An 18,463-nucleotide genomic window follows, 5' to 3' on the forward strand; every position below is an offset into this window, starting at 1 on the left:
GCCCTACACACACACACACACACACGCACGCACGCACGCACGCACGCACGCACGCACGCACGCACGCACACACACACACACACACACACACACACACACACACACACACACACACACACACACACTGTATAAACACACTGGCCAGATGCATACTGGACCGAGCCTTAATGTCCCCAGCATCCCTCACAGCCCTACACACACACACACGCACGCACGCACGCACGCACGCACGCACGCACGCACGCACGCACGCACGCACGCACGCACGCACGCACGCACACACACACACACACACACACACACACACACAAACACCCCTCCAACCCCACCCACACACACACACACACACACACACACACCCACACACACACACAAAAACACACACACACACACACACACACACACACACACACACACACACACAAACACACGAGCTCCTGGCCCTTTAAGAAACTACATTCCATTGTCATAACAAGCATCGTACCAGGAAGACACAGCTCACATTGGAACAGGTATGAAGACACTCAGGAGAATGTGGTGACATAAAGAACAAGGTAGGGGCATTTATGTCTTTTAGTAAGAAGGGAAAAGGAGTATAGAGTGATTGTTGTAGACTGCCAGGACTCACTCACATTGACATATTTCAGTTCTCAATGGCATTTGGAATTTGATCATTTTTTAGATGTAAACTCTGTTTTGACTTAATTAGTATGGAAGTTTCAGGCATGGGTCAAACACTGGGTTAAAATGTTCATAACTTTGATTAAAAGGAAACAGCACATCGTTTTTAGAAATATTATTCCTAAAATGGGATTTTGTACATATCTAGTGGACTTCTAAAGTGTGTGTGACGTGTTAAATGTTAGGTTAGAAAAATAGAACAATTCCTGTAACATTCTTATATATCAACAGCAAGAAAATTAACTATAAAGTTTCCACTAAAATCAAACAGATACCACGATTCACACCATTTCAAATACTCTGTTACTTATCTTGTGAATGTGAACTTTTACCTAAAACAATATGTTTCGTATGGAAAGGAGAGGCTGGAGCACACTGCAGCTTAGTTTTTAAGACTTTATTTTGTGCACACACTCTGAAGACGGTGTAGCAACACCGAAATGTTAGTCGGGTGTGTGCACAAAGTAAGTCTTGAAAACTAAGCTGCAGTGTGCTCCAGCTTCTCCGTTCCAGTGATGTCTGTCACACTGTGATGCACCTGCAAGCTGAGTGAGGGATGATGCTTAGAGTCCCAATTCTAATATGTTTATTATGTTGGTGTTGCACTGTACCAAAATGTCAGAAAAAAAGTCAGTCAACCTGCTAGTTAGGGCAACCAGCAACTGCTATGTCTGTATCATGTTGATACCGCAAAACCGTTTCAAACAGAACCTCACATACTCAAAATGAAACATTCATGTTGCTTTACGGAAGAAACTGGCACTGAAATCATGACAGTGGAAAAACTGGGTGTAACCAATTTCCCATAAATATATTGTGGTTTTACAGGCCCTTTCATTGTATCTAAGTTTATTTTCACACTCAGTCCTCTTTAAGTGGACCAAAAAGTGAACCGTGGACTCAGCTTGAAAAACAGGTTAGACGTCACCAACTTGACACAATCACTGACGTTGTCTGCTGAATGAATGTGCACTCTGACACACACACACACACAGACACACACAAACACGCACACGCACACAGTGAGGAGGTGAGTTCTCTGGATTGTTTCGCGAGAGGGTGTGTAAGTTTCGCTGCGTAAGCAAAATGGAAGGCAGACTTTCATGTTCTCTAAAACTCGTAGACATAAATGCACAAAATGCAGCAGGACTTTCATAGACTATATGATGCTTGTGAGTGATGTTTGTGTGTTGTTGGGCCCTTGGGCAACATGCCAGGACTGGGGGAAAGGTTGTGGACTTGTGGGGGGAGGTTGGGAACTGTGTTCCTCGTGCTTCTGCATTGTAACATACAGTACACAGCACCATGACAGAAAAACACATCACTTCTGCCTTCAGCCACACAGTATCTTTATACCACCTCTGACACGTAGCGAGGGCCACACTACCATGTCTCATTTTCTAAACATATTCAGAAATTAATATATAAATAAATACGCACACGTGCGCGCGCACGCACACACACACACACACACACACACACACACACACACACACACACACACACACACACACACACACACACACACACACACACACACACACACGCACACGCACACACGCACACAGGCACACATGATGGGGATTCTATGAATACTATTAGACAGTGTTCTGTGATGTGACATGCACACATCCATCAGTGTGACACATATTACTGTCGGCAGGCCTATTCACTCAACTACTATGCTGAAAACTCAACTACATCATAACAGCATTGCTATGACACTGCAGAGAGTTTTAGTAACCATTTAAGACTTGATCATTACCGGTGTGGTGGTAATAAAGTTTTAACAGAAGCTTTGCACTAATGGGTTAAGAAATTAAATTAAATTATTATTATTATTTTTTTAAATGAATATTTGCAAGGATTATATTGTTTTATTTGTGAAGCACATTGTGCTTTTGTGTGTGAAGCTTTGTGTTTAAAATGGGCTATCTAAATAAACTTGCCATGCCTTATAGTAGAACCTGAACCAACTCTAAATACCCACACACATGGCCTCTTGGTGCCACAGTGTTGCACTCCTGCATCACTCTGTGAACCAGTTTGGCACCTTCTCCTCTACTTTATTTTCAATAACACATGAATGCTGCTTTGCAAGCAAACCTTTGCAGGGAATCAGCATATCAAACCATCCTGACGCCACCAACTCACTGAAAACATTCTGAAAGCGTCATTTTCAGCATTCAGAGAAGGCAGAGTTGAAAGAGTGAGCTCAGTAAAGGAATGTGTTTCATTTTCAAGCATCAAAGGGTATGTTGTAGCTGTATATGATGGCAACTGGTGGCTAGCATGTGTTGAGGAATGTATGCCGAGCACTGGAGAGGTGAAACTGAACTTCCTGCATCCTCATGGACCATCTCCATCCTTCACGTTTCCCTTCAGACCAGATAGACTTGTCATGGATCATCAGGATGTGCTTCTGGTAGTGGAACCTGTAACTGCAACGGGACGTACTTATACATTATCTACAAAATAAATGCACTGGTAGAGTACAAAATGAGAGTGTAGCCATTGATTATCTCTTTAAAGTACAGTAAAGGGAGGATGGCACAGGTACACAGAGAAGGAATGTTCAAACATTCACATATCATCATTTGGTGTGTATAAATGGACATCTGCCTTAGTTTCTGAAACCTGAGATCATGGACACTGACCATTTTTGTTTTGTTTTTGTTTTGTCATGTGATGCTACTATGGTATTACCATATTATTAGTAAGTGGTCTGTATGATGCCATATTTGTGAGTCAAATTCTCTCTGAAATGAATAACGAACCAAACACCAGCATTTGAGGTGTTGCTCATGACATTGCCAGCTACGTTTGGACAAGGAACTGGCCATTTTAAAATATAGCTTTTTTAGATATTCAATTTTTAATTTTACAATTTATCATCATTCATATTCTGAGAGTTGTTGTATTCCAAGCTGATTGTGTAATATGTAGAGCCAGAAAAGAGCTTTCAAATAACACCACAGGCATCTTTTTGTGACTAACACTGACTGATATATTCAAGGCTGAATGTATAGTGTCCTACCCTCACATGTGAACCTTTCCTAGTCTGATTCTCCCTTAATATTAGTGTCAGATTCAAACCAATGCAGTTCTGGGGTGCTACCTTGCTACTAAAAAGGCACACCAAGTATGATTGAAATCTGGGTCGGTCGGGTCCCAAAGTGTCTGATTTCATGTGAAATGACCCAGCACAGCTTGCACCAGGAAGGCAAAGTTCGCTCTGTAACAGGTACGCTATCATCAAGCTCCTGTGGGCTATGTGCTGAAACAAAGAGCAACGTAGGTAACATTATTTGTGTTTAGAAAATGACAGTTAAATGTTGTTGACTGCATGGTGTACAAGTAGTTTTATAAGTAGTTTTATGGATGTAAGATGTAAACTCTGCCTTGATAGTTTCCCAGCATCTGCAGTGAATAGCTGTTGTATTGTATGTCTAAAGGTGTCACCTAATCAGTACCTGTTCCATATTTGCAATGTGCTGAGATCGCACTGCTGTATTTCTGAGGAAGTTTGTCATGAAGGTTTTGACCAATACATCAGGGCTGGGCTGGTATGCTCACATGCAGGGCGTTCCTGGAGGGCCAACAGTCCCCAGGAGCCAATGCTCTTGTTTTTTTGTATTTTGTTAGAGACAAGCACACAATTGAGAGGGGGTTGCCCAAAATGCCCAAGTCTGTTTTTGGTCCCAGTCTAGCCCTGCAATTACTTATACAGTATATGATCACCCTTAAAAATGTTGTAGATTAGCTATTAATTACTAATGTAGAGATCTTTGAATATTTCTGCAATCCAATTAAACTGGACTACTAAACCCCATAGTGTGTGTATATTAGCCATAGAGAGAGCAGGTGTGTGTGTGTGCATGTACTCTATCTGGAACATTTATCAAGAACATGTCAAACCAGAATATCCAGTTGCTAAAATTACACTTAGCTGAAGTTTGTATCCAACACAACGTACAGTCCCTGGAGGAGTGTGGGGTCAAGTGACTTGAATCAAAGGCACTTAAGCAATTACACTTAATTCTGTAGAAGAGTAGTAGAGTAACTTTATTGAGCCCCAGGAGGAAATGAAGGTGTCAAGTAGCTTACATAAATACATATAATGCCCGCCTGGACATTTCAAGACACATGTAATGGTAATAGTCAGGGAGCAATAATCTCAGCGCTGTAGCCTAATGGTCAGGCAAGTGGTACAATTCTAACTACAAGCAAGACAATAAAGACTACAGAAAATTAAAAAAGGCAAATATGCAAAAACATATTCTGTGAGTTGGGGTGGACAAAAGTGCAACTCAAAGAATATGAATGTGTCTCTTTATTTATTTATTTTTTTCTGTCGTCTTTATTATCTTGCTTTTAGTTAGAATTGTACCAATTACCTGACCATTAGGCTACAGCGCTGAGATTATTGCTGAGTTTATTGTCAGAGGAGATCAGTGAAGCGTGTCTCCTGCAGTCTATCTGGTGTGAGAGGAGACAGGGTGTCTCTGTGGTAGTCTATCAGACAGGGGAGGGAGGTTGTGTGGTTGTGTGTGTGTGTGTGTGTGTGTGTGTGTGTGTGTGTGTGTGTGTGTGTGTGTGTGTGTGTGTGTATGTGTGTGTGTGTGTGTGTGTGTGTGTGTGTGTGTGTGTGTGTGTGTGTGTGTGTGTGTGTGTGTGTGTGTGTGTGTGTGCGTGCGCGTGTGTGTGTGTGTTTGTGTGTATGTGCGTGCGTGCATGTAGGTATAGTGCACGGCACCTCTCAAGTTGGTTTCTCTGTTCCCACAGAGTCATGTCACAGAGACCAGACTCATCTGCACAGAGCTCTGTGTCCATGAAAAGTGACAGGTCAAAAGAAGGTGCCCTTCCAAACTTCAGAGAGGAGGATGTGCCACCTGACCAAAGGTATGTTAAGACCTTGAGATCCTTAATGTATAGAGTGTTGACAGCTCCTGTCATTACTATCTTTTTCTTTGTTTTTTCTTTTATTTAGTTTAGTTCAACAGGGGGCATGTACAATAGACATTGTTTACAGAAATAAAAAGATGACTTGTGCCAGATTATAGCTACAGTTTATAGCTAATATCTGCAGTCCCTGGACAGGTAAAACAAAAGACAAAATACAGTACATGAACAAATAAACAAATAAGCACATACCCCTCATTGATAGATTAGCTGGCTGCTTCTATTAACCCTCTATTGCATGAACAACCTTTTAAACGTCATATACAGTCATGTGTATTTGTAAATGTGTTATTCAAACTAAAAATTGGTTAAATGACACAAATTAAAACAAAACAAATATTTTTTAAAAATGTGGGGGGTAGTTGGTAACGCAGCTTCGTTGAACGTGCCTTGAAATCAATTTTCTTTTATATGCTCTTATTGAAGGAAATTCGAAACAATTGTAACATGATATTATTAAAATGTGCACTATAATTTATTCTAAGTAAAATACATTTCATTTTATTCATAGCCAATACTCATTCTATTCATGCTAAAAAGCCAACATGCAATATAGGGTTAATGGTTGATTATATACATATTGCCATTGCTGAGAATACACATAGACCCACTAAAACTCAAATGCCTGTGGCTGTAATGTATGTATCCCCAGCATTACAACTGCTGGGCATACACGGTAGGCCCACTGAAATTCATGTAGAAGATATCAGAGGCTTTGTTCCATTACAACAAGCTTTTATATAATGTATTCTAACTTATAGCTGTGGGATTCTCTCTATACCATCTAATTCTTGAATAGGCCTATGCGTAAATGGTCTTCACTTAACTGTTTTATCTTCAGAAAGCAAATGNGTGGTTGACGTTTAAGGCCGTAACGCAAAAAAAAAAAAAAATCCTGAAAAAATAAATAAATAAATAAAGCACTTAGTGGTCCATGGAATTTCGCCCAATTTTTGCCATTTTTTGTGAAAATGTGTCCTGCATCAACACATTGCATAGGCATGTCACACCGCAGGAAAATGAAGTCACACCACAGGAAATTCACTGCATTATGGCCATTTTAATCATTTTGTATACATGACTGACATCTGAGCTTTTTTCCTTCTATAAGAGCAGTCACACCACAGGACACCATAAAATGAACCTAAGCATTGCGTGACAGAAACATTGCAATATGAAGACATATTAAGAGGTTAATAGTCACTTTAAGCTTCCACAGCACTCTCCAATAACTGAGGTACTGACTGGTTAGGAGCCAGTCTTTAAGACCCTTGTAGTTGGCCTTGCAGCTGCCCATTCACAAACATTGACATACATGTCACCCCACAGGATGCAATTTGTGTTACGAAATTGAACTTGTAGTTAATATTACTGTCTTGAGTTTTTTTCACATTCACATATCTTAATATAAAGTTAATATTTATGCAATCATGCCAAATGCTTCATACATTATTCAAAATGTTGTTGGTTAATTTATATATGGTAACACTTTATTTTAGGGATACATCTATTAGCACTTATACATACAATATTAATGCCTGTGTAAGTAACTTGTAAAGCATGTACTAAGCAAAATCAGACAGTTGTTAGATATTTATTCGCAAATGTCTTGTTCATGCACAATAAGGGATTTATTTCCAATATAACCTTAGTAAGGACCTAGATTTCTATTTATGAGTACGCAGTAAGTGCCAGAATACAATGTGTATAAGCTCCTGGTAAACAGTGTGAAGAAACCCTGAGCAGTGTGAAAACAGATGTGGAATAAGGGTCCCTATCCTAAAGTGAGGCATTGATCAGCCCAGATGGCTTAGGGCCCCCACTGCACCCGCCCCGCCCCGCCCCGCCCCGCCAAGCAAAGTGTAAGAACTTTTGTGATTCTGAACCAGTCAAATAGATATGTAGCTCTTGATTATTTCACTCAATGTAATGTTACTGAACAGGAAGTATTATATACAGTAGCTAGGCTTGGACGTGAACTTCTCAATGACAGTGGGGTGGTGAGATGTCCTTTTTTCACACACCAATTAGTTTTACAGTATTTCTCAATTGGTTTTGTACATTTCTCGAATCTGTCTCGCAATTTGCAAAACAGAATATTCATTCTCAAAGCAGCTTTAACAAATGGCAAAACACCGTGGATGACATGCAAAACCAAGTCTCTTGCTTAAAACCAAAAGTTTTTGTGTCAATGAACGTATCAGTGCCAGCAGAATGGTTAGTCATTGTGTCATAGTGTGGTCCGTGTATGGACAAACTAGTCAAATCGATTTGTCATGTTGTCAATTGAATAGTACACTCTTGAGGATCTTTTCTGAAGCAAAATGTTGTTTAGATTGGATGGGAAATGTTGTAAATTCGACTTTATATTACATTGATCAGATACGATATAGATATATAGATAGATAGATATACATTTAGACTATGACTATTTATTGACAGGTTTTCTCATTGCAAAATAGGAAAAATAGCAAACTCTGGTTGAGGTGTCAAAATGCGCCCTCTACCATCCCTTTTTACTTGTCTTGCAAGCCCATGTGAAAAGAAATCTAGAACTGTAAAGCAAAATAAATTTGAAACAATACACTGATACTGTATAAAGTGCACGTACTGTCTTGTGAAATTCTAGGGAAATATTGTAATTTTGCGTGGAGCGTAATTATAAAGGGCACATGAGGCATAGAGTAATATAATGCAGTACAGTGCCTATTGTTGTATTGCATGCCTGTTTTCTCTATCCCTTATACTGCCTTTGATTAGAGAGAGTCAATATTTACCTGCGAGCAATTTACCAATTCAGATCACATTTATAGACAAAAATCCAATGGAAATTATACAGTGCTTATCACATTATGACAGCTTGGTAAATCATTTTGCATGTCAAGACTTAAACTATGACCTAGGGCCTAAATGTTTTGGGGGGTGCAATAGTTTCATGCATTCAGTGACAAAGCTTTTTGAGTGATATGACAAAAGCAATTGATAATGTACGAAAAAGCTGAGAATTGTACACAACCATTGCATGGTGGACGAAAGCATTTGCTAAATGCTGAAAACTATGAAAAACGTATTTTACCATGTGCACAGGTAACGGCAGGAAGTCACAATTGAACAAGAAGTTTTGAGAATGATTATTCTGTTGTGAGAAATGTACAAAACCAATTGAGAAAAACTGTAATTGTAAACCCCCTACAATGCAGCACATAACGATGAGTAATAGTTTGGAAGCGAAACTAATCTATTCCTTTGTGATAAATAAGTTAATGTTTGAGAAACTTAGCTCCAAGAAGTGCAGTGCATGATGGGTAAGCCCTTAGTCAGATAGCAACTAAATTGCACAAGTCAGGGGAGGAGCTAAGGACGTAGGCAGGCTCAGAGCTGGGTAGGTTGCCTGTTGGCCTAGATTGCATACCCATCATGTACTGCACTTCTTGAAGCTAATGTTCTCAAACATTAACTTAATTATCACAAAAGAATAGTTTAATTTAGCTTCAAAACTATTATTCTAATATTCTGCATTTTTGTTTTTTTTTTGTTTTACAATTACAACTCAGTGGTACATACAAAACATTACATCGCAACAACCCACCGCCATTGACAAGTGTACGTTCAATCCTTGCTATATAAAGGCTCCTGTTACACATGTAATGATATGAAGAAGAGAAAACTAGATGACTCAACAGTGATGGTACCAATCATTTAATATATTCTTACACGTAGCTGATCAGGGGGCTAGGTAGTGCTGGCCTGGGTGGTGTGGGGGCCCTAGGTACTAATTTGCTTTGGCAGTGTGGGGGCCCTAAGCCATCTGGGCAGAGTAATGCATCACTTTAGAATAGGGACCCTTATTTCGCATCTGTTTTCACAATGTTCAGGGTTTGTTCACACAGTGTGTCGGGAGCTTATACACATTGTATTCTGCCACTTACTACTTACTAATTAATAGAAATATAGGCTTACTGGTCCTTACTAAGGTTATATTAGTAATAAATCCCTAATTGGGCATGAACAAGACATTTGTGAATACATGCTTAACAACTGTCTTATTTTGCTTAGTACATGCCACAGGCATTAATATTGTATATATTAATGCTAATAGATGTATCCCTAAAATAAAGTGTTACCATATATATATATAATATTCCAGGTTTCATTAATGTTACAGTCACACCGCAGGATATTTGACATACAGTATATACCTTTACATAAATCTTAACAAGAATGTTTCTTCTCATCTGAGACTAATATGACACATAATGTACCACATCTTCTTTAATTGACATTTGTTTTTAAAAGGAAAAATAACAGTTTTGTAGGTTTTTAACCAATGTTACGATAAAACAAGGCGTCATGTCAACCACCCAAAAACACTGTAGATCCACTAAAACTTCAATGTCTGTTGCGCCGTGGAGACATGTAGAAGATATCAAAGGCTTTCTTCCTTTACAAGAAGCTTTTACAGAATGTATACTAGCTTACAGCTTTGGAAGTCCTTCAATACTAATTCTTGAATATGTGTAAATTGTCTTCGGTTTACTGTTTTATCTTTAGAGAGCAAATGAAAGGTGGCAGTGGTCAGAATGAGCAGCAGAATCTAACACATGTGTTCCAGGTAAGTCGATGTGTTGAATCAGTACAGCACTTTTTGTGTTCAAAATTAATGAACCAAAGTAATGGGAAATATTTCAGTCCTCAAGTATCACCATTCTACTTAGGTTGGTATACTAGGTCTGTGACCACTTGAAAGAGGAGTTAACAACAACAACAACACAACTCTGAAATTGTCCATAGTAGAGTTTGTGTAACTTTGGCTACCTTTTGCAGAACTCTTCACACAGATGCACAAATTTATAACCAAATTAGCCAAACTAATATCACAAAACTGATTTGCAGTCAGTTTGCCATTCATAGCACACACTTTACAAAAGTCATCAAAAGCAATCCATTGCACATTCACTTTGTATAACTGTGAATAAACCTCACCGTTTTACACAACTTTCAAATGATGAAGACACTAGACTCCTAACCTCCTCAAAATGACATATGTAAATAGGGAAACCAAGAGGCAAATTGGGTTTTTCATTTTTCTGTCTGTATCTATTTGCTGCAAAGTGTGCTAGCAATGTGATGGTAGTGTTAACGATTTCGTACAAAAATATGGTGTTTTACAACTGTGTGTAGAGCAAAGCGTGTTTGGTTTTGCAATGTATCTACACAGTTTACTGATTTGGTTTTATAGTAGAGGTTATAGTATTCATGTTTAGAGATCAGCAAAAACTGCTTCCATTACAAAAAAAGATTTAGTGATCAGACACAACTATTCATATACTACACATGGATTCATTTGTCCTTGTATGGTGTGCTTCAGGTAATTGAGAAAAAGATAGTAGCATTTTTGAAGAATGAGCTGCAAAGATTGAAGATGATTCTCAGTCCTGATTACCAAGAAGACTTAAAGAGAAAAGATGAAGATGAGAGTGATGCCAGAGAAGGAGCTCTCAAGATGGCATTACACTTCCTGTCGGAGATGGAGAGAACAGATCTGGCCGACAAACTGAAAGACCGTAAGAATGTCATTTCTGTACATTATTTTAATCATTATGTTTAACAAACCATTAGGATAAGTCCTTATTGCTTGTGTACGTGTTTTTTCATTATTTATTTGTTTGTGGACCAGATGAGCTGGATGTGCTTTGTCGGGCTGAACTGAAAATACATCTCAAGAACAAGTATCAGAGTGTGTTTGAAGGAATACCCATGCAAGGAAACTCTGCCCAGCTCGATAAGATCTACACAGAGGTCTATATCACAGAGGGAGGAAGTGGAAAAGTAAATGAAGAGCATGAAGTCAGGCAGATTGAGTCCATATCCAAAAGACCAGTTGGACAGGACAAACAAATCAAATGCAATGACATCTTCAAGCCCTTACCTGGTCAGGACAAGCCAAGCAGAAGAGTGGTGACAAAGGGAGTGGCTGGCATTGGAAAAACCATCTCGATACAAAAGTACATCCTGGACTGGGCTGTGGGAAAAGACAACAGAGAGATCCACTTCATTTTCCCATTGCCCTTTCGCGAGCTCAACCTCATGAGAGGCACACCACTCTCTTTGATGGGTCTCCTTCACCACTTCTTTCCAGAGCTGAAGCAGTTAACCTTTGACAGTCAACCGAAGTACAAACTATTGTTCATCTTGGACGGTTTGGATGAATGTCGACTTGAACTAAACTTTCAGAGGAATGAAAGTTGGACCAATGTGGCAGGTGTCACTTCTTTGGATGTACTCCTGACAAATCTCATAAAGGGAAATCTGCTTCCCTCTGCTCTACTTTGGATCACCTCCCGACCAGCAGCAGCCAGTCAGATTCCACCTGATTGTGTTGACCTTGTCACAGAGATCCAGGGGTTCAATGACACACAGAAGGAGGAGTACTTCAGGAACAGGTTCAATGATGAGAGTTTAACAAGCACAATCATTTCTCACATTAAATCATCAAGGAGTCTCCACATCATGTGCCACATACCAGTGTTTTGCTGGATCGCTGCTTGTGTTCTTGCCATGTTTCTCCCCTCTTCAGCAGGACCACAGCTTCCAAAGACATTGACAGAGATGTACACATATTTCCTGATTTTCCAAACAAAACAGGCCAGTCAAAAGTTTGACAATGTGCATGAACTTGATCCACAATGGAACAGGAATCTTATCCTTGCTCTCGGAAAGCTGGCCTACAAGCAGCTGGAAAAGGGAAATCTGATCTTCTATGAAGGCGACCTAAGAGAGTGTGGCACTGATGTCATTGAAGCTGCAGTGCGCTCTGGTGTTTGCACCCAGATTTTCCGGCAGGAATCTGGAATTTCTCAAGCAACAATGTTTTGCTTTATCCACCTGAGCATCCAGGAGTATCTTGCAGCTCTGTATGTGTTTCTGAGGATGGCAAGCAAAAGGCAAAATGTGATCAAACGTCATCAGCGTTGGAAACAGCTTTTTGGAAAAGAATCTATGACCATCGTACACAAAAGTGCTGTGGACAAAGCTTTGGAGTATGAAGATGGACGGTTTGACCTCTTCCTCCGGTTCCTTCTTGGTCTTTCTCTTGAGTCCAACCAGACTCTTCTGCATGGCCTTTTGCAGAGTGGAGAGAGACATATTGGCAATGCTGAAACAATCAGTTACATTAAGGACAAGATCAGGGAGGTCACTTCATCAGAGAGGATGATCAACCTCTTCCACTGCCTGAATGAACTGAAAGACGACTCCTTAGTGAAGGGGATCCAAAGCTTCCTGAATGCAGGCACACTTTCTGAAGCCCAGCTCTCACCTGGCCAGTGGTCAGCTCTAGTCTTTGTGCTGCTGACATCAGACCAGAAGCTGGACGTGTTTGACCTGAAGGAGTACATCAGATCTGATGAAGGTCTCCAGAGGCTGAAGCCGGTAGTAGAGGAATCCGAAACGATACTGTAAGTATGATGGCAGTGAGTACTCTCAGGGATAATGGGTTGATGACTGGTCAGTGTTTTGTACAAACCCCCAACTGCGGTGAAGTTGGGATGTTTGGTAAGGCAAGGCAAGGCAAGGCAAGTTTATGTATATAGCGCATTTCATACACAGGTGCAACTCAATGTGCTTCACAAAGTTAACAAATGTAAATGAAAGGAAAACAGGGAAATGAATTAGAGTCAAAAAAACATTTAAAACATTAAGATAAAACATAAGGTAAAAATAATAATAAAATAAAACATAAATAAACATAAAACCTTGAAAAACAATTCTTATTTTACTAATTTACTTCTCTTATTTTACCGTCTTTTCATTCAATAATTTAAGAAAGCATCTGAGAACAGCTTTGTCTTGAGTCTAGATTTAAAGCTATCAATAGTGGGTGCATTTTTTACGTCATCTGGAAGCTGGTTCCAAAGCTTTGAAGCATAAAAACTAAAGGCTGCCTCTGCACATTTTGTTTTGACTTTTGGAATCACCAGCAAATTCTTCTCCGTTGACCTTAGTGACCTGGCCGGTGCATACAGCTGAAACATATCCAGTAGATATGTGGGTCCCATTCCATTTAATGATTTAAATACAAGTAGCATTGCCTTAAAATTAATTCTGTAGCTTACTGGGAGCCAATGCAGCGATCTTAAAATTGGAGTAATGTGGTCAAACTTCCTTGTCTTTGTAAGAACCCTTGCAGCTGCATTTTGTACCAGTTGAAGCTGTTTAATGGTCTTATTTGGGAGGCCAGTAAACAGACTGTTACAGTAATCGACTTTACTAGAAATGAAGGCATGTATTAGCTTCTCCAGATCATGTTTAGACATCAGGCCCCTAAATTTAGAGACGTTTTTATGTGATAAAATGCAGACTTAGTAATAGCTTTCATGTGACTGTTGAAATTTAGGTCACTGTCAATGAGGACCCCAAGATTTTTAACTGTTTCCCTTGGTTTCAGTCCCTTCGTTTCAAGGATAGTAGCAATCTTTTGTCTCTCCTCTCTTTTCCCCAAATATAATTACTTCAGTTTTTTTCTGTGTTCAGCTGGAGGAAATTGTGAGACATCCATTTGTTAATTTGGTCCATGCAATGATAGAGTGATTCAAGGGGGTGTAGTCATTGGGGGACATAGATAAGTAGAGCTGGGTATCATCCGCATAGCTATGGTAATTTATGGAGTTATTCTCGATAATGTGTCCCAGTGGCAACATATACAGATTGAACAGTAGTGGTCCCAGAATGGAGCCCTGGGGGACCCCACAATCCAGAGACATTGGTGATGAAGTATGTCTTCCAATGGCGACAAAAAACTTCTTTGTTGTAAGTACGATTTTAACCAGTCGATCACTATGCCCGTAAAGCCAACCCAGTGTTCCAGTCTATGTAGTAGTATAGAATGATTAACTGTGTCGAAAGCAGCACTCAAATCAAGAAGTACCAAGACGGATGATTTGCCAGCATCAGAATTCAATCTTATGTCATTCATAACTTTGATAAGAGCTGTTTCAGTGCTGTGGTAGGCACGGAAACCAGATTGAAACTTATCAAAATAGCTATTAGACATTAAAAAGGCAGTTAATTGGTTAAAAACAATTTTCTCTATTATTTTACCCATAAATGGTAGATTGGATATGGGCCTATAGTTGTTTAGTACCAGTGCATCCAGGTTGTTCTTTTTCAGTAAGGGTTTCACAACTGCTTCAGCCTGACAGCCAGCCTGGGAATATGCCTGTTTGTAGTGAGGTGTTGATGATCTGAAGTACATCTGGTGATATTAGGTGTAAGATGGATTTGAAGAAGGCTGTTGGTAGAATATCTAAGTCAGATGTAGAGGAGCTAAGACTTTGTACCGTTCTATTAAGAATGTCCACATCAACTAAATTAAAATTTCTCATGAGGTTAGGATTTAACTTCACCGTAACAAGTTGGTCCGAATCTTGGGTCGGTTGCACATGTGTGAGTATGTTTGTACGTATTTTTTCAATCTTACCTTTGAAAAAGGATGCAAACTCATTGCATTTGCTGACTGAGAGGAACTCAGAGGGCATTTGATTTGGGGGCCTTGCTAGCTTTTCCACAGTGCCAAACAGGACGCGTGCATTATTAATATTTCTGTTAATTATGTCAGAGAAAAAAGATTGTCTAGCTTTAGAAATTTCTTGGTTGTATTTCGAGAGTGTGTGTTTATAGATTTGGTAGTGGACTTCAAGTTTGGATTTACGCCACTGTCTTTCAGCCCTCCTGCATTCTTGCTTTAGCAATATAACTGTGGGATTCATTCTCCAAGGGGCTTTTTTATGTCCCACTGTTTTGATTTTTTCGGGGGCAATAACATCCATAATATGGGTCATCCTTGCATTAAAATTAACCATGAGATCATCAGCATTCTCTGAAGTTTGACTTTGGATCTCTGAAAGTGCTTGCTGAAAGAGTGAGGCTGTCTCACAGTTGATTATACGTTTTTTGACTGTAACAGATTCCCTTTGAACATGAGGGTACATAGAAACATCAGAAAAAATGCAGTAATGGTCAGAAAAGCCATAGTCTTTGACACTAGCACAATCATTGAGGACTTTTGTTATGATTAGGTCTAGAGTGTGACCTTGGTTGTGTGTTGGTCCTGTTACATGCTGTGTAAGGCTAAAAATGTCAATAAGACTTAAAAATTCCTTAGCATAGACATTCTCTAAGTCGTTTACGTGAAAATTGAAGTCGCCTGTTATAAAAAGGCTATCATAGTCCACACAAACATTCGACAACAGCTCACCAAATTCCTCTAAGAAGAGTGGTGCAGAAAGTCTTGGAGGTCTGTAGATAGTTAATAACAGTATGTCGGAAGAACATTTTAGAACTGCAGCTAAGTATTCAAAAGATGAAAATTCACCTAGTGCTGTCTTTTGACATTGAAACAGTGCCTTGAAAATAATTGCTATCCCCCTCCCTGTTTATTCTGCCTTTCTGTACTAATGAAATGAAAGTGAGGCGGGGTTGCTTCTATAAGTGTGATAGAACTAGTGGATTTTTCCAGCCATGTTTCAGTTAAAAATTAAAAATCAAGGTTGTGGGTACAGATAAACTCATTGACAATAAAAGGCTTGTTCCTTAGAGACCTGGCATTCTGTAAAGCTAATTTAACATTGAGCATTGGAGGCATTTCCACTGTGGTATTTTGAGTGAGTTTTTTTGGGACAGCACTGAGATATTCCATGTTTGCCTTCTTGGGGTAATGTATAGGCCTACGTGTCCTCAAGAGGCTTTGCTTGGTTGTTAGAACTGGAATAAGATTGTCCACGGGTCCCCTTATCTGCTTATTTTCAAAACCACTGTTACTATGTGGGTAGGGACCCAGTTGATATCAGACTGTGCTTTCAACAAGGTCATCATCACTGATACTATTGTACTCCAGAGCACAGACAGGTGGTGGTGGGGCTCTGCCTTTTTTGGGTGCAGTCGTGGATGGAAGTATTCTTTCAGATTTTGGGGTATAATGAGGTTGACCTTGAGAAATATCCGCATAGGAGGCTTGGTAGGAATGTCTGGGGGTAGAAAAGGTAGATCTGGCAAAGGGGAGTAGTCTCGCCATAGTTGCTGGAAATCTCAGTCTGGGAGATGGAGATGATGTTTCGTCGTTCCGGGAAGGTTGTGATTCCATTGGTGATTGCATTTTGTCGCCGTTGCCAGGGCTTGATGCTGGTGGCTGCGTTTCGCCACATCTGGGGGGTGAGTTTGGTTTTGAGGAAACCACATTTCCTATTTCCTGTGTAGACAGTCGCTTTTTGGCAGACCTGGGAGGTGGAATTGGTGATGCCGATGGCACTTTGCCAGTCCGACAAGGAGGTGAACACTTGATCTCCGGCGAGCGGTTTGCTGCCAGTTTCTGTGACAGGTCTTCCAGCTGTTCCGAAAGCTGGTTCAGTTTGTGGCGAGTTCTGTGTGTTGGTGGGTCAGTCATGTCGTTTCTTTCCACATGAGCAGCTACGTCATCTGTGTGTGTGCTTTCGTCAGTCTGTGGCTCAGTTTGCACACTGGCAGGGACAGAGGGCTTGTTGAAATGCCCATGTGTCTGAGTGGATACAGATACAGGTCGCTTATCAGCGCCCAAGGTCTCAATGCTGTAAACAAACTGGTCTGTCAACACTTTGGCGCCGGTCCAACTCAGTTCTGCACTGTTTTTTTTTAAGAGTACAGAGCGTCTCCAGAAACGGTCGAAGTTGTCAACAAAGCTGATACCGTTGGATCTGCATGTCCTTGACAGCCATGTGTTTAAAGAATTTAATCTGGAGAACGCAAAATCGCGATAGCAGGGTGCTGGTATTGGCCCGCTGATGAAGGATGGAATTTTCAGATCTTTTAGAGTTGAAAATAAGTCATTAAAATCCTTTCGGACAATTATTTGCTCTTTGAACAGATCCGCTGCCCCACAGTGAACAACAAGGCGATCAATAGATCTGTGATCAGACACCAATTGTGGGATACTATCCTTGGTCTCACGTACGGATGCATGGGGCAGACAGGACACTTTAAAAGTTCCATTTTCGACATTTTTTACACTGAGATCACCAACAACAAGTGTTGTAGGAGAGGCAGGCAGCTGCCGTCTAGCTTTGTTCTTGTTGTTCCAATGCGGTGTACGTTCAGTTTTTATTTTGGGAGCAACTGGTTCCAATTGTTCAAGGCACTCAAATCGATTTTGAAGTTTTATGGGCTGCCCTGAAAATGTTGGTCTGGCAGCAGCAGACTGCACTGGTGTTGAAGTAAGTATTTTATCTCTGTTTTTGGGTCGAGCCCCTTTGCTTTCCCAGTAGTCTCTACTCACATTTTGCTTTGCGAAGCTTTTGCCAGGTGTTTCGTCCAGCGTCACATATGTCACACCGGCCAGTCGTGGTAAACTGTGAATAAAATCAAAATGCTATAATTTTCAAAACATTCAATCCATTCATTAGCTGGAGAATAGTGAATAGACAAAATATTACAGAGACAAAAATGGGCCTATTGTTTTGGACTCATTTCTAATTTGATAACTGCAACATGTCTCAAAGAAGTTGGGACGGGGATCAGTGAAATGTACTATAATAAACATCCAAATGACATTAAACAACAAAGAAGAACATTTCAAAATGAATTGTACTGATGGACAATATGAGAGTCCAGGTATATGACCATCACAGAGGCTGAATCGCTCAGAATTAAAGATAGTTACCATAGTTATTACATACATTTTGGAATTCCCTTTGATTTACCATGATTGATTGAGTGTATATAAGACATATTTTGTCATTGAAATCGGTTCATGACATGATGAAATATATATATTGGCTGTAGTCTCCCTTTT

The 18,463-nt window shown here is 40.0% G+C and overlaps 1 protein-coding gene across 1 annotated transcript in view; it reads left to right on the forward strand.

Annotated features, from left to right (window-relative positions):
• The first annotated feature begins 509 nt into the window (after window positions 1-509).
• Window positions 510-18,463, forward strand: part of LOC134465306 (NACHT, LRR and PYD domains-containing protein 3-like) — a 29,839-nt gene continuing 11,885 nt past the window's right edge. Inside the window, exons 1-5 of the mRNA XM_063218918.1 lie at window positions 510-554; window positions 5,467-5,583; window positions 10,195-10,255; window positions 11,012-11,207; window positions 11,321-13,100. Coding sequence (XP_063074988.1) covers window positions 5,471-5,583; window positions 10,195-10,255; window positions 11,012-11,207; window positions 11,321-13,100 — 2,150 coding nt within the window. The 5' untranslated portion in view covers window positions 510-554; window positions 5,467-5,470. The remainder of the gene's footprint in view (window positions 555-5,466; window positions 5,584-10,194; window positions 10,256-11,011; window positions 11,208-11,320; window positions 13,101-18,463) is intronic.

Source organism: Engraulis encrasicolus, chromosome 2, assembly GCF_034702125.1.
Source record: "Engraulis encrasicolus isolate BLACKSEA-1 chromosome 2, IST_EnEncr_1.0, whole genome shotgun sequence".
In the NCBI taxonomy this organism is placed as follows: domain Eukaryota; kingdom Metazoa; phylum Chordata; class Actinopteri; order Clupeiformes; family Engraulidae; genus Engraulis; species Engraulis encrasicolus.